The sequence below is a fragment of the Orycteropus afer genome, unplaced genomic scaffold, assembly GCF_000298275.1.
Source record: "Orycteropus afer afer isolate SDZICR_OR568_19922 unplaced genomic scaffold, OryAfe1.0 scaffold00414, whole genome shotgun sequence".
Classification (NCBI taxonomy): domain Eukaryota; kingdom Metazoa; phylum Chordata; class Mammalia; order Tubulidentata; family Orycteropodidae; genus Orycteropus; species Orycteropus afer.
In genome coordinates, this window is record NW_006922001.1 from 1792503 (window position 1) to 1809178 (window position 16676).

Here is a 16676-nt window from a genome sequence, read left to right on the forward strand (position 1 = left end):
TATATATATTGCCCATATGACATATGTAGGATTTGAATTAAAACAGCTTTGATTCAGAGTTTATGGTTTTGGATTATAGAATGTCCTTTCTGTCATCCTTATCTCCTTGTCAACTCTTCACTTTTTCTGAGATTTGCCTAGGTTCTTTTCTTTTATGATGCCACTGGCATGGTGGAACCCACCAGATGTTGTATGGGAGAAAAGTGTGACAACATGCTTCCATAAAAATAACAACTTTGGAAACCCTATGGACAGTTCTACTCTGTCCTATAGGGACACTAAGAGGCAGAATCAAATTGATGGCAATGGGTTTAAAACTACAATTTAAAGTCTCCCCAATAAGATCCCAAGGTTTCTACTCAACTAGTAAACAAAAGGTTGACATTGCAACCCACCCAGTGGACACATGGGAGAAAAGTCCTGCCTAAAGCTCACAGCAAAGAACATCTTAACGTTGTTATTATTGTTGTCGTTGTTAGGCACCATCAAGTCATCTCCGACTCATAGTGACTCAAACACTGCCCAGTCATGTGTCAGCTACATGATCCTTGCTATACCTGAGCCCATCATTGCAGCCACTGTGTTAGTCAATCTCATTGAGGGCCTTCCTCTACTTTGTTGACCCTCCACTTCACCAAGCATGATATCCTTGTCCAGGGAGTGATTCCTTCTGACAACTTGACAATTAGGTGAGACAGAGTCTGGCCATTCTCGCTTCCAAGGAGCATTCCAGCTGCACTTCCTCCAGGACAGATTTGTTAGTGTTTTTAGCAGACCATGGTACTCTTAGTATTCTTCTCCACCACCAAAACTCAATAGCATCAACTCTTCTTCAGTCTCCCTTATTCATTGCCCAGCTCTCACATGCATAAGAGGCAATTGAAAATACCATGGCTTGGATTAGGCACACCTTAGTCTTCAAGGAGACATCTTTGCTCTTCATCATTTGAAGATTTGCCCAATGCAATACATTGTCTGATGTCTTGACTGGTGCTTCCATTGGTGTTGATTGTAGAAGCAAGTAATATGAAGTCCTTGACAACTTCAATCTTTTCTCTATTTATTGTGAAGCTGTTTATTGGACCAGTTGTGAGAATTTTTGTTTTCTTTGTATTGAGGTGTAATCCGTAGTACAGACTGTGGTCTTTAATCTTCACTATTAAATTCTTCAGGTCTTCCTCACTTTCAGCAAGCAAATTTGTGTCATCTTTTTATCAGAGGTTGTTAATGAGTGCTCCTCCAATCATGATGCCATGTTCTTCTTTATAAAATCAAGTTTCTTGGATTATTTGCTCAGCGTACAAGTTGAATAAGTATGGTGAAAGGATACAACCTTGACACACTCACTTCTTGATTTTGAACCATGAAGTGTTCCCTTGTTCTATTTGAAAGACAGACTCCTTATCTATGTACAGGTTACTCATGAGTACAATCAAGTATTCTGGAATTCCCATTCTTCTCAATGTTATCCATAATTTGTTAGGATCCACACAGTCAAATGCTTTTGCATATTCAATAAAAAGTAAGTCAACATTTTTCTTGAATTCTTTGCTTTCAGCTAAGATCCATCTGACACTAGCGATGATATTTCTCATTCTGCATCCTCTTCTGAATCTAGCTTGCATTTCTGGAAGCTCTCTGCCAATATAATACTGCAACTGGTTTTGAATTATCTTCAGTAAAATTTTACTTGCATGCAATATTAATGATACTGTTTGATAATTTCCACATTCTATGGGATCACCTTTCTTTGGTATGGGTACAAATATGGATCTCTTCCAGTCAGTTGGCCAGGTAGCTGCCTTCCAAATCTCTTGGCATAGCCAAGTGACTGCCTCCAGAGGGGCATCCGTTTGTTGAAACATCTCAGCAGGTATTCCATCATTTATTTGTTGTTGTTGTTGTTTTGTGCCATCGAGTCTGACCTGACTCATGGTGACTCCTCCTTGGGTTTCCGAGGCAGTATCACTACAGAAATAGATTGCCTCATCTTCCTTCCAAGAAGTGGCTGGTGGGTGTGAACCGCCAGGCTTCTGGTTAGCAGTCAAGTGCCTATCATTTCCTAGAGCCTTGTTTTTCACCACTTCCTTCAGTGCATCTTTGACTTCTTCCTTCCAAACCATTGTTCTTGATTACCTCCTGAAATGGATGAAGTTCTACCAGTTCATTTTGGTACAGTGAGCCTGTGTATTCTTTCTTCTGATATTTCCTGCATCGTTTGATACTTTGCCCATAACATCTTTCAATATTGCAACTCTTGGCTTAATTTTTTTTCCTCAGATGTTGCATCTTGAGAAATGCCAAGTGTGTTCTTTTCTTTTGGTTTTCTAACTCCAGGTCTTTGCACATTTCATGATAGTAATTGGCTTTTGTCTGCTTGAGCTACTCTTTGAAATCTTCTGTTCAGCTCTTTTATCCTTTCTTCCATTTGCTGTAGCTACTCTCCATTCAAGAGATAGTTTCAGAGTCTCTTCTGACATCCATTTTGGTCTTGTCTTTTTAATGACCTCTTGCTCTCTTCATGGATGATGCTCTTGATGCCATCCCATAATTCTTCTGGTTTGAGGTCATTGATGTTCAATGCATCAAATCTGTTCTTTAAATGGTCTCTAAATTCAGGAGGGATATTATCAAGGTCATATTTTGGCTCTCTTGGACTTGTTTTAATTGTTTTCAACTTCAACTTGAACATGCATATGAGCAGTTGATGGTCTGTTCCACAATCAGCTCCTGGCCTTGTTTTGGCTGAAGATATTGAACTTCTCCATCTCCTCTTGCCACAGATGTAGTCAATCTGATTTCTGTGTATTTCATCTGGTGAAGTCCACATGTATAGTCATCACTTATGTTGTTGAAAAAGGTATTTGCAATGAATAAGTTGTTGGTCTTGCAAAATTCTATCATGCGATCTCCAGTGTTAATTGAATCATCAAGTCCATATTTTCCAACTACCAGTAACTCTTCTTTGTTTGCAAATTTTGCATTCCAGTCACCAGTGATAATCAGTGCATTTTGATTTCATGTTTGGTGAATTTCAGACTGCAGAAGTTGGTAGAAATCTTCAGTTTCCTCATCTTTCCTTTGGTAGTTGGTGCATAGATTTGAATAATAGTAGTATTAACTGGTCTTACTTGTAAGCGTATGGATATTATCCTAACACTGACATTGTTGTACTTCAGAACAGATCTTGAAACAGTCTTTGTGATGATGAATGATATACTAATTATCTTCACCTTGTCATTCCCAGCACAGTAGATCATAGTAGAACATCTTAAAGAGCAGTTCTAATCTCTACAACATGGAGTCACCATGAGTCAGTATCTATGGTACAAAACAACAGTTTCCCAATAAAGACATTAACAAAGTTATATTTATGTCCAATTATCCTGTCCTTTTCCCCAGAAGGGGATGCAAAGTCTTTGGATGATGTTCAGTCATCTCTTAGATACTTTATAAATTGCATATCATGTTGTAAAATTGACTATACTTAATTACTGTGATGTAAAGTTAATACATCTTTTGTTACATGGTTAAGGGCTAAGAGAGTGAAGAAAACAAAGATATTACACACACACACACACACACACATATATACACACACACTATGTAAACATATTAATTAGAAAATAATGAAGAAATACTCATAAAAATTGCAGTCATCCTTTCTGCAACTGATCATGTGGTCTTTGCTAGTATTTATAGCTCTCTTTTTCCACTACCTTATCCATATTTTCTTTGCTGTCAGTAAACACCTCAGCTGTTCATAGTTCTTTTTCTGATGAAGAGGTCCAAATATTTATTCCTGAAAGATATGGACCATTAGTACTTCTGCTAGAATTGGTTCTTTGCATATTTCCATTGGCTTTAATTACAGATCATGGTCATAATAAGAGATATAAGAATGTATTCTTCATCTTACAAGAAGTGTCATAATATGCCCCACACCATTAGACCAATAGAAATTTTACTTAGATGGAAGCATCCTGAATATTTGTCAGATTTATCGTGTAACTTCCCACACAAAAATGATTTACCAATAACTCTAGTGTAGTTACTACGTCTTGGTTACCAATCAACATAATATCATTAATGTTATAATTAATATATTATGGAAGGAAAAGATGATTTAGGTCCCAGTGACATAGGGTGAGAGAGTTGATATAACTCTGAGTTATGACAATAAAGGTGTATTGTTGGCATTACCAGTTTGGGGGGAGGGACTGTTTTTGGTGGTCTTTGCTTAAGAAATGTGGAGAAAACATGTTTGTCAGATCAATAGCTAAGTGCAGATACTGGAAGATATGTTAATTTGCACAAACAATGAATCTACATCTGGAAAAGCTGCCACAATTTACTTCTTAGTTAGATTTATGATAATCCATTGTTATTTTCAAGATCCATAAGTTTTTCTGCATAGACTAAATTGGTGAATTGAATGGAAATGTGTTAGGAATCATCACCTCTGCATCTTTCAAGTCTTTGATGGTGGCACAGATCTCTTCAATCCTTCTGTTGTGTTGTTGTTGTTGTTTGCCATCGAGTCGGCCCCGACTCATAGTGACTCCTCCTTGGGTTTCCGAGGCAGTATCACTATGGAAGTGGGAATTCCCAACCTTCCTTCCGAGGAGTGGCTGGTGGTCAAACCCACCAGCCTTCTGGTTAGCAGTCAAGTGCCTTAGCGACTAAGCTACCAGAGCTCAATCCTTCTAGGAATGCAATATTGCTTTTGATTGACTATTTTCCCAGGCAGAGGTAATTCCCGTTGGCCTTTTCTAACATAAAAGCCCTCACTGCACAGGTAAGGAAACCAATGTGGGAATCTGTCAGCTGAGTCTCTCTTTTCTAATTATACATTTTGGAACTGGGGAAACAACTGCAAGATAGGTTAAGGGACCCACTGTAAACACATTGAGATTTGCCTGATCTAAAAATCCATTGATCATCTTACATCTATATGCCCCTATTTTGACTGGTTGACTGCAGTGACATTTTGGATTTCTTTGGATTTAATGAGTTTAGAGCCAGTGTCCAGTAATCCTGGCAAGTTTATTATTTCCTTTTTCCCAGTGCACAGTCACCTTAGTGTAAGATCTTACTCCGGTCCCTGTCAGTAAGGCATGGAGAAAGATTAGCATTATAAATTTTTTGGCAGTGAAGGATAGAGGGTCTTTCCTGAAGGGAATACCGCTTTTCCTTTATTCAAGGGTTTTTTGGTCTGTTAAGTGGCTTGTCTGGGAATTAATTGAAGGGCCATGATTCTGATTTTATGTACTGGTGAATCAAATTAGATTTTTGTTCAGTTGACCTAGAACTTACCATCTTGCACAGTTCATATATTGTTGATTGCTCAATTATTTCACTTTTAGGGACACTGTGATCAACTAGCAGACACCATAAAGATCTGTGAGTCAGACAATTCTGATGACTGCTTTGCTTTTGTTGTCTATTATGTTAACTAAACCTATCTTGTCTTTGGTGATTACTTGCCCCTTGTTGAATGTCATCCTGGGATCCAATTATCCTTATTGCATTTAGGGATTCCAGCTTATTGATTCACATTGTAATTTCTCAACTATGGATATGTGCATTCAAAGTTCCTCAAGTATGTTGGGACTCCTGCTTATAAATCATTTCTCACAATAGTTGTTAAGTATTCTGCTCACCTTAAGCCTCTAGATATCTTTTTCTGCAATATACCAAGATGGTTCTAGCACTTCTACATTATTTATTGTAGCCTATATTTTGGGCCTTGTTTAAGTCAATCAGTCAAACAGACCCCTTTCTAACCCTTCAAGTTAAACTTGAATCTAGAGTCTCTGAGACTATATACATAAATTTAACCTAGTAAACTTTAGGTTTCTTCCACTATCCCATATCTATAATATTTGTTCTATACAGGTTCCCCAATTACTGTCTGCATAAATTTGAAAAAAAAAAAAAAAATTGCATGCATTTTGGTGTGTAGTATATTTTCTCCTGGTCACACTTTATACCTCACATTTTGAGGCCCATTGTTGCTCAAATCTAGTTCAATATCTTGAAGAGAATCAGCAGTGTCTTGTGAGGCAACTAACTCAGGGATAGCCATTATACCATCTCATATGGGAGTGGAGTTGACTCGATGGCAGTGAGTTTCATATGGGAGTGGAAGGGTTTCTTCTATTGGCAGTAAGAGACTCAGCAGAATTTAGAGTCCCAGTGTCCACAGCTTCATCCTCATTCCAATTTTCAGTATTTCACTGCTTCTCAACAAATACTTGGTGAAGTTGAGTTCAATTGTATTGTAAGTCAGCCACTTCTAGGACAAGAGTCTAGGTGTCTAAGTTTAGTTTTCAGAAATTTCAACTCTGCTGCTATGTGGGATAATGGACTCATTCAGGGAAGATAATTTTCAAATGATTCATGCAGTACTTAAGGTGGGAATTTGACCCTGACATAATTCTTCTCTTTCCTTTCTTTTGCCAGCACAATTAAGAACAACCAACCAATATTATTATACTCATAAATTTGACAAAATGTTGTAATGTGTCAAATATGTGGTCACCCAGAACAATGTCTCTTAACAGTGTCTGATTAGGAATATCTACTGCTGATATTTTGCATATCTCTATTGTCACATCATGCCACAGAATACAGTGCCTTCTTCACTACTTGAAACAGAGTCATTAATGTCATTAAATTTAACCAAATTGGAGAACAAATTCCAGAAAACCCAGAACACATTCAGAAAATTCATCCTTGAGATTCTGTTCTTCTAAAACTATTCTTGATACCAAAATCTGAATTAGTCGGTGTTCTCAAGAGAATCAGAAATTATAGGAAATTATAAACAGGCTAGTATGGATGTGACAATGAGTGTGGTAGGGGACCACATGTAAACAGCTTTAGAGTTGCTGAATTGTGTGGAGACTTGTGAGCAAGGTTAGCATTTTATTTAAAAAAAAAATCAACTGTATGTTTCACAAAAGAAGTTGTGGCCAAGTGCTTCAGGAAACAAAGTAAAATTTTATTGGGTGAGTGTCAATGACCAATAGAGAAAATGAAAGTGTGAAGGAGATAGGAGACATTTTCTGGATTAGTCATAGAGAGCAGAAATGATATCTGTAATTCATAAAAATGTATTTTTCTTTGATAGGAACAAGGGCACATTTTCATTTTTATGGGAAGAAAGGTAGGGAGAGTGGGTGTAATTAAAAATTAGCTTGGAGATTTGGTGGAAGGAAAATGAGAAAATTCCTCTCTGATGGCTTTTATTTTTCAGTGCCCAAGTAAATGCACCAGCTTGCAGTAACAGAGAAGCAGAGTTTGTAAGGAATTTTAAAAAAAGAGGAGAAGCTACAAAATAGTCATCTACATAGTTTACTAAGGGAAGGGATTGATGCTAAGATTGGCTGGCTGTGTTGTGTGCCTCATTGGTATTAGGGCCATGACTTGAAAATAAAGAATAATTATGGTTTTGTGATACCATTCTCAGATTACATTGAACCACTTAGTTACCTTCTTTACCTTCTCTTTGTACCTGTACTTAGATTTCTGAAGCCAATTCAAAGTAACTAATACCTTAATCATTACTCATTATCTTCCCCAAACCATATTTTACGCTAGTGTTCTTTATCTGAGTAAAAGGGACCAACATTACCCATAGTAGTTGAAACCAAACCTAATTCTTGGGATCTCCAACTCACTCATCGGACCCATTAAATGTATCAAAAAATAGCAACAATTCTACATTATGCATACACATCTCTTGAATTCAGTATCTTTCTCTATCACTGTTACACCTCTAGTCCTATAGCAATAGTATCTCTTTCTAGACCACAAGAAACAATGCAACAGATACTAAGTGCCACTAAACTTTCTCCTGTACAATCCATTACCTATGTGGCTGTGAAATTATCTCAAACATCATTTTGCTCTTATTTTTTTCCCTGCTTAAAACTCTTCAGTGGCCTCCCCTTACCAATAAAATAAAGTCCCAAATACTTTATAAAAACTATAAGATACCTGTGACTGCTCTCCCTCTTTAATGTCAAACTTCATCTCTGTCAATTTATTCCTACTATATTTCTGATCTGCTCTGGTGGCATAGTGTCTAAGGCATTTGACTGCTAACCAGAAGGCTGGCAGTTCAAATCTACTAGCCATTCCTCAGGAGGAAGATTGGGCAGTCTACTTCCATAGTGATACCACCTCAGAAACCCAAGGAGGGGTTGCTGTGAGTCAGATCTCACTTGAGGGCAGTGAATTTGTTTTTTTGGTTTTGATTTTCCATTTCATTATTGGCTATCACATGTGGAATTTTGGAAGGATTTTTCCCTCTGACACACTACTACACCCTCACTCAAATTTGAAAATTTTCCTGATTATGAAATCTCAACAGACACGCCTTCCTGAGGGAAGTCTTTGATACTCTCATCTAAATTAGTTCCCTATGTCCACCTCCATGCCACCATGTTCTTTCTCTTTCCTAGCAAAATATTTAAGATTATTCATGCGCTATCTCTAAGATTCATAAAAACAAAGCTGTATCTTACTTATGTCTATATCTATGATTCCAAGCCAAAATTCTGGCCCACCAAAGTTATTGAAAACATTTTGTTGAATGATTGAACAGAAAGATTATTTTACCTATATTTTACTTATTTTGTGTATTATTTAAAAAATTCCTGTGGGAGATTAAACAGCAGCGTCATAGGAAGGTTTTAAATTCAAGGGCATTTGTTTAATGTTTTGTTTCATGAATGACAAATGAATTCCAAAAATGCAGGATGCATGGATTTAAATTTCATGTCTTTGAAGGCAAATAGTGTTTAAAGTGAGAATCACTTTTCCTAAAAAAAAAAAAAAAAAAAAAGAAGAAGGTAAGAAACAAAAACTGGATAGCTTAGCTGAGTATGGTATTGGCTGCTACAGTATACTGATTATATGAAAAATACTTTAAAAAATCCCCTAATCATTTAACTACAAGAACGTCTCTAATATTATCCAAAAGCTCTTTTTTATCTTCTAAATACCTTGACGTTTTCTCTGAATTTATAAGAGCATTAAGGCTTTACTATCGCTGTAATTCGATCTCCTGAAAAAAGGACCTTCTCATTTATGTCAATTCCTAATTATTCATAGTGATGGCAGAAATCCTTAACATGGATTACTAAAACTCCAGATCATGTACAGCACATGAAAATTAGCCCCAATCCATTATGTTTTATCAAAAATTTCTATTGAAATACAAGTTCATAGATGAGCTTTAGCAAAAGTGCTTTGGTGATTGCATAAATGTTCTTAAGTAAAAACTGTAAATTTTAAACATACAATAATTAGAAAGAGTTGATTAGCTTTACAAAAATCTGATCTCTAAAGAGTAAATGAACTATCAGCCCTTTTATAGGCCAGTTCTGGGCCATTGGAATATTGATGTGTGACTTCATTATTCATTGAGAAGAAGGAAGTATACAAATGACTATGATGGGCCCCTTAAAAAGGTAGGACATATATGGAACAAAAGCATTTACTTCATAAACACTTACGTATTTAATTATCAACTTAGAAATATTAATAAAAATATTAGGACATGTTTTCTTTATGCTATTAGAAATAGTTCAATTACAATCTTTATGCCATGCTATTCATACATTCACACATTGCATAATATTTTTGAACACCTACTGTGTTCTGAGTCTGTGAAAGGAATTATGAAGGTAAAATCTAATAAGATGTGTTTTCTAACCTTCATAGATCAATATAAATTGAATAGTGTAAGTATTACTGATATTACTATAGACTAATGTTGTTTTATTAATAATATCAAAATAGCTCTAAAATGGAGTAAAATGTAAAACAGCTACCTAAAATTTTACTCTGGAAATTGGTATAATGTGGAGAATACACTAATTCGTTCATGCATTATTCCTAATCTAACAGAATATATAAAGTTTTGTTGTTGTTGTTGTTATGTGCCATGGAGTCGGATCCGAATTACAGCGACCCCCTCCTTGGGTTTCCAGGGCAGTATCATTACGGAAGTAGATTGCCTGAGGTTCTTAGCACATACTAATTAATTTCCAAATTCAGCAAAAAAAAAAAAAAAAAAAAAAATATTGAGCATTTATTGTGTACTATACCATTTTAGAAGGAGCTCTGGTAGCATAGTGGCTAAAGCACTTGACTGCTAACCAGAAGGCTGGCGGTTCAAACCCACCGGCCACTCCTCGGAAGGAAGGTTGGGCAATCCTACTTCCGTAATGATACTGCCTCGGAAATCCAAGGAGGGGTCGCTATGTGTCGGGGCCGACTCGACAGCACATAACAACAACAACAACAACATACCATTTTAGAAGTATATGGGATGATTCACATTGCTTCAATATAATAATAATAGAATAATGATAGTTGTTGTTGTTATGTGTCATCGAGTCAGACCCGACTCATAACCCCTCCATGGGTTTCTGAGGCAGTATCACTAAGGAAGTAGATTGCCCCATCTTCCTTCCAAGGAGTGGCGAGTGAGTTTGAACCTCCAGCCTTCTGGTTAGCAGTCAAGTGCGTGAGGCACTATGCTACCAGAGCTGCTAAGAATAATGATAGAGTAAATTTAAATTGTACTCAAAGCACTGCTTCAGTTGAAATGCATATTAGTATTTCCATCATATGCATATAATTTTTATAAGCTCTTATAATGTAAAATCATTAATATATATTTATATACATTCCATACATGTTTAATGTAAAGCCTTGACATAAATATTTGGTTGTTTGAATATAGCCTGGTATTTATGAATCAGAGGCTTATGGAAACATTTTGAAGTTGATGCAAGGTTGTGCATTATATGTAATCTGTGTATGCTACTCAAAATAATAATAATAATATTCACAGAACCAACACAACATCTCTTCCAGGGAAAAGCTTAGTCTCTTATTTCTCTTGACAGTGTGCAGACCTGGGTTCTTCAAAGCCTCACCTCACAGCCAGAGCTGCAGCAAATGTCCACCTCACAGTTATACCCATGAGGAAGCTTCAACCTCTTGTGTCTGTGAAAAGGATTATTTCAGGAGGGAGTCTGATCCACCCACAATGGCATGCACAAGTAAGGAAAACCCATGAATATTTGGTGATGTTAATTTTCACCAGTTTGAAGAAATAGAGTGATGGAGCCTGTTTTATTCTATTGCCATTTTTCACTAAAACAGGCATAGTGTTTAATCCTCCCAATATAGTTTTCACCAAATTTCTATCTCCTTGAGTAACCATTGAAAACTGAGTCTTTCCTTACTCACTGTTTGAAGCAATCACTTTCCATGACTTCACAACAAACATTTGAGACTCAGTTATAGGATATTTCCTTTTCTGTTGTAATTTTTTTTTTTTTTTTTAACTGTTTAAAATGGGCAAATATATGGGTTTGGATAAATGTGCTTCCCTGTTCACCTTATTATTATTATTACCTTAAAATTTATTCCTTAGCCAGTATTCTTATCACATAAACAAGCAAAAAATGGCACCTTCACCTTCTCCTAACATGCCCCACTGAGCAGGAAAGGTCATTCAGAAAAGAAGGTCATATACAAAAGAACACAGAAAATATTTCAAGAACAAGGAGAATTGCTGGTTGGAAAATCAGATTTGAGTCAAATATAAAACTTTTTTTTTTTTTTTCCTAATTAGGTCTTTTTAAACAGTTGCCATGTTTCTTGTTAGTGTCTTTATGTACTGTTAATAATATAATGACTGTCTTTGCTGGTCATATCATAAAAGTAGATGGATATTAAACATTTCGAGTTGAATCCAACATTTGCAGTAGATGAATCCACAACTCTCAATGCCTTTGGTTCTTTTTTTTTTAAATTTTTCCAGTGTTCCATATATTTCTGGGAAGGAAATACATTTATGCATGTGTTTGCTTGATGATACTACTTTTTGTGGTTTTTCAACAATCACAGTCTCTATAACAAATCATACAAAATAAGAAAATAAAAGAGAAAAGGGTCCCATCCCCCATATCTTTCAATTTCTCTGACCTTTCTTCTTTAACTGTTTGGATCTTAATAAGTTGTACTTTAATGAGCATTGGTGGTACAAGGGTTCATAGTCCTGCTTCTAATTAAAAGGTCAATGGTTCAAACCCACCCAGTGGCTACCTAGAGAAAAACCCTGGTGATCTGTTTCTGTAAAGATCACAGCCTGGAAAACCCTATGGGGCAGTTCTACTCTGTCCTGTAGTGTCACTGCGAGTTAGGGGTGACTTAACGGAACAGAACAAGTTGAATCCTCAAGGTTGTTAACAAGCATTTTAAAACTTTTAGTAGTTATCTTTAAATAAATAAATAACATACAAGTATGTATAGATACATATTCAGTACAGATACCTTCTAATGAAATTATCACAAATTTTTAAAATATCTGAATTTTACTTTGTGTCAGTGGAACATATTTCCTGAACTCATCAAATTCTTGCTATTAATTATCTGTACATTATAAAATTTAATTCTTTTCTAACAAGACTAATGGTGTTTTGGGTAGATAATTATAAACAATTATCTTCAAGTGAGTGAATGGCATTATTAAAAGTGTTTCAGGGACTGTACATTTGAATGAAGGAGATAGAAATTATGATTGGTTGTGATGTGTTAGAGCTGCAGTGGAAAGTTGGAAAAAAAACAAAAAAGGATTATTCAGAATAGAAAAATATCCATATAACTGACAAGGGGAGAGGGCAGGTTGGCTAGACAATAGTAGTAAATTAAGAACAGGAAATCATTTCTTGAATTATCTTTTAAATATCATTAATTTTCAATTTATATATTTGAAGTGGCCCTAGCATGATCTTTCTCAGTATAAATGTGGGTACCCTTTTTGTAGATATGTTAGATTTGGTGGCAAAGTCTACATCACTCTCCAGTAGGACCTGAGTCTACAGGCATGATTCACATTTATTCTGTCTCCAGATGTGCAAATTTCTAACACTGTGTCTCAAAAGTACACTAACTTGTGAGCATTTCTCAAATCAACTATTGGAATTCATACATAAAATCTTCTTAATATGTAATCTGTGAGTGTATCTGTTCTTAGTTGTATTGATAGTACCACTAATGCAGCAGCAGACCCCTTAAACAGATGGCTTGATTGATGTTCATATGAAAATGTTGAATTTTACTTCTTTGGCTCTTTGGAATTGAATTTTGTTTTAACCCTAATCCTTGTAATACATTTTTTTTTAATGTGAAAAACTGAATTTAATAAACAGAAAAAAGAAAAAAAAAAAGAATAAAAATAAGAGCCAAGGTTTTGATCATCCTGCTTAAATCAAAAGCACTCCTTTGACTCACATGTAGTATAGTTGTTAGTGAGGCAGTGAAGTTTCATTACTTCATTTTTGGGGCATATGTTAATCTGATCTCATTTTCAGCTCTATTTTAGGAATTCATGTAAGTTTGAGTCTCATCTTGACTTACGAGACATAAGTGTCTCACTCAAATGTTGAAGGTTGTAAGATAGAAACAAACCTCTGATGTATTTTTATAGATTTAGAGGAAAGATGTTTAATAAAAGTACATTATAGTTGGCAGGAAAAAAAAAAGTAGGTTTGACATCTTTCTATGGTTGTGATATTTTTTCTTGAAGTACATTTTTCTCCTTTACTTTCCACTGTTAAATAAGGTAAATATTATAGTAAAAAATGGTAATTATATTTCCATCTTAGGTAATTGTTTCTACTTAAAAATGCCTTTTATATATTGAAGTATATGATGTTGAGTGCTTGGCAATAGTCACAGGATCCAACCATAAATATAGTCAAGATGACATTTTCTCAATAATGTCAGCTTTTTAGTTATAAGGTCCTGGAATTTAAATGACATATTATGGAGCTGAATTATTAAATGCTAGATAACATTTTCACAACTTTGAGATTTTACTCCTCAGCAGTCATAACTTAATAAATTTTAGGTAGAAATTAATGTTAATCTCTATATTTAGAACAGACAATATATATTAGGATAGTAAAGTTAGATTACATAAATAGCTTAATTAATGATCATGAATCATTCCATTACTATCAGATTTCAATTTATCCCTTTCAGGAAAGATTTAAAATTAAATCTCTGAGCAAATATAAATGTACTTTCTCTTTGAGAACATCTGATCATATAACACTAACGACAGACAGAAGTTTTAACACTAAGTGTCTGAAAAACTGTGAGAGAGTTAGATGTTACACAGTCAATTTTCATTCTTTTTAATATTTTAATTATTAGTTTCAGAAATGTGGTTGTTGTTGTGTGCCGTCGAGTCAAGCCCGATTCATAGCGACCCCTCCTTGGGTTTCCGAGGCAGTATCACTACAGAAGTAGGATTGCCCAACCTTCCTTCCAAGGAGTGGCTGGTGGGTTTGAACCACCAGCCTTCTCGTTAGCAGGCAAGTGTCTTAGCCACTATGCTACCAGAGCTCCCAGTTTCAGAAATAGTTACAATAATTTGTAAAATAGAATATTATTATCCTTTCTCTGAGAAAGTTTTTAGCAATTCTCAGTGTAGATTTCATTTCTAAAATTTTAGTGGAAGTATTCCATTTTAATAAGATGATTTTGAATATAAAATATATTGTATTTATTTAAAGACATCCACCTTCCATTAACATATAAATTAAAACATTAAATACCCAACTAATACTTTATGAAGTTACAAAATTTGCATTAGTATTTTAAGTTGTTATGATTATCTGTTTCATTTGAATGCATTTGCCCACCTTATTGCGGTAGGTTGTTGGAGATTGAAATTTGTTCTGCTGATCTTTCAAGAACTGAACACCTTCATTCTTTATATTGAAGTACTTTTGAAGTTCATTTTTATAATACATTCCAGATGTTCAATTAAATAAAAGTCACAACTCACAGTATCATAGTACTAAAGCAATATCTACATCAAAGAATGCAATTGCAGATTTTAATGTTGGCAAACTACTTAAATGCTAGTGCTTTCTTGTCATATCAGGTAGTGTTTCAAATTCTGTTGGTGATTTAGCAAGTTGATATGTATTCTATTTTGAAATAAACAAGGCACATTTTTACTAGCTGCAGAATTTGTAGTAAAGAGCTACAACTGAAAAATCTTATTATTATTATTTTTTACATGCTTTGTAGATCTTTCTTATTTACATCCTAGATTGCAGGAGCTACTATCAATAAGGAATTAATTTGTTCAATCTCTAAAAACATCCACTTGCAATTCTTTTAAACATGTAAATTATCTAACATTATTTCTGCAAGCATTGTTTTATTCCATCATTACATATACTGTAAAAAAAAAAAAAAAACAACTCTGCTTTTAATGAGCTAGTATAATAACAATTCCATATATAGTCATTTCTATAGGACATACATCCCCCTGTTGTCCTTACAAAACTATTACAAAATTTTTCAGTTTACTACAAATTTATGTTTCATCCATCTTCCCCACTTAAAGGATTGACTGCAAATATATATATTTTTTTCTCTCCTTCAGACCAGGGAATGGTAGGTAAAAGATGCCTAATTATGTCATCTTAAAATATGTTTTTTTACTTTACTTTGCAAACCAGGACCCCCCTCAGCTCCTCGGAATGCCATCTCAAATGTTAATGAAACTAGTGTCTTTCTGGAATGGATTCCTCCTGCTGACACTGGTGGAAGGAAAGATGTGTCATATTATATTGCATGCAAGAAGTGCAACTCCCATGCAGGTGTATGTGAGGAGTGTGGCGGTCATGTCAGGTACCTCCCCCAGCAAATCGGCCTGAAAAATACCTCTGTCATGATGGTGGATCTGCTTGCTCACACAAACTATACCTTTGAGATTGAGGCAGTGAATGGAGTGTCCGACTTGAGCCCAGGATCCCGGCAATATGTATCTGTAAATGTAACCACAAATCAAGCAGGTAAGTGCTATGTCCAAACCAAATAGGTACCTCAGGACTAGCTCTGTCAACTTTCTCCACACCTGAAGGCTGAGTTGAATGTGTTCCGTGAGAGAACTCCTATAAACCTGATGGTCAGAACTAAAATACAACATATCTCAAAATACTATTTTAGTTTAAAACACATATAAGTGAAGACTTTCTGAAGAGATATATTCAGAGGGGAAAAAGGGATATGCTTTAATTGAATTTTTTCTATTAAAATATATATTTCTGGTTCAAACTCACTTGTAGCAATTTTTTTCTTCTCTTATAATTTCTTATAATGGTGTAGCTCCATTTTACCTTTACTTTGTTGTTTTGTTCTCCTTCTAATTTCTTTTTTCTTTTTCATTTTTTTCCAATTTCATTAACATAGCAAGTATTTAGTCAGGTTTTATTTGCTTGGTGTGCAACTTAAAACATTAATTCTATTATTATGAAAATACATGAAACAATTTTTCTTTGGTAAATCCATTTCTCAAAATTAGAATAACTATGAACTGCACAATCACTTGAAAACACATTTATTATATTCTACATGAAAATATTAGAATCACTAAGGAGCTCTGGTGATGCTATGATTAGAGCATTGGGCTGCTAACTAAAAAGTCAGCAGTTCAAACCCACCAATCCCTCCATTGAAGAAAGATGAGGCAGTCAATTTCTGTAAAGATTTACAGCCTTGGAAACCTTGTGGCATAGTTCTACTCTGTCCTATAGAGTCACTGTGAGTCATAATTAACTCAA

The 16676-nt window shown here is 35.1% G+C and overlaps 1 protein-coding gene across 1 annotated transcript in view; it reads left to right on the top strand.

Annotated features, from left to right (window-relative positions):
* EPHA5 (EPH receptor A5) overlaps positions 1-16676 on the top strand; it is a 617348-nt gene that overhangs the window by 319119 nt on the left and 281553 nt on the right. The window contains exons 4-5 of the mRNA XM_007953798.2: positions 10929-11084; positions 15573-15908. Coding sequence (XP_007951989.1) covers positions 10929-11084; positions 15573-15908 — 492 coding nt within the window. The remainder of the gene's footprint in view (positions 1-10928; positions 11085-15572; positions 15909-16676) is intronic.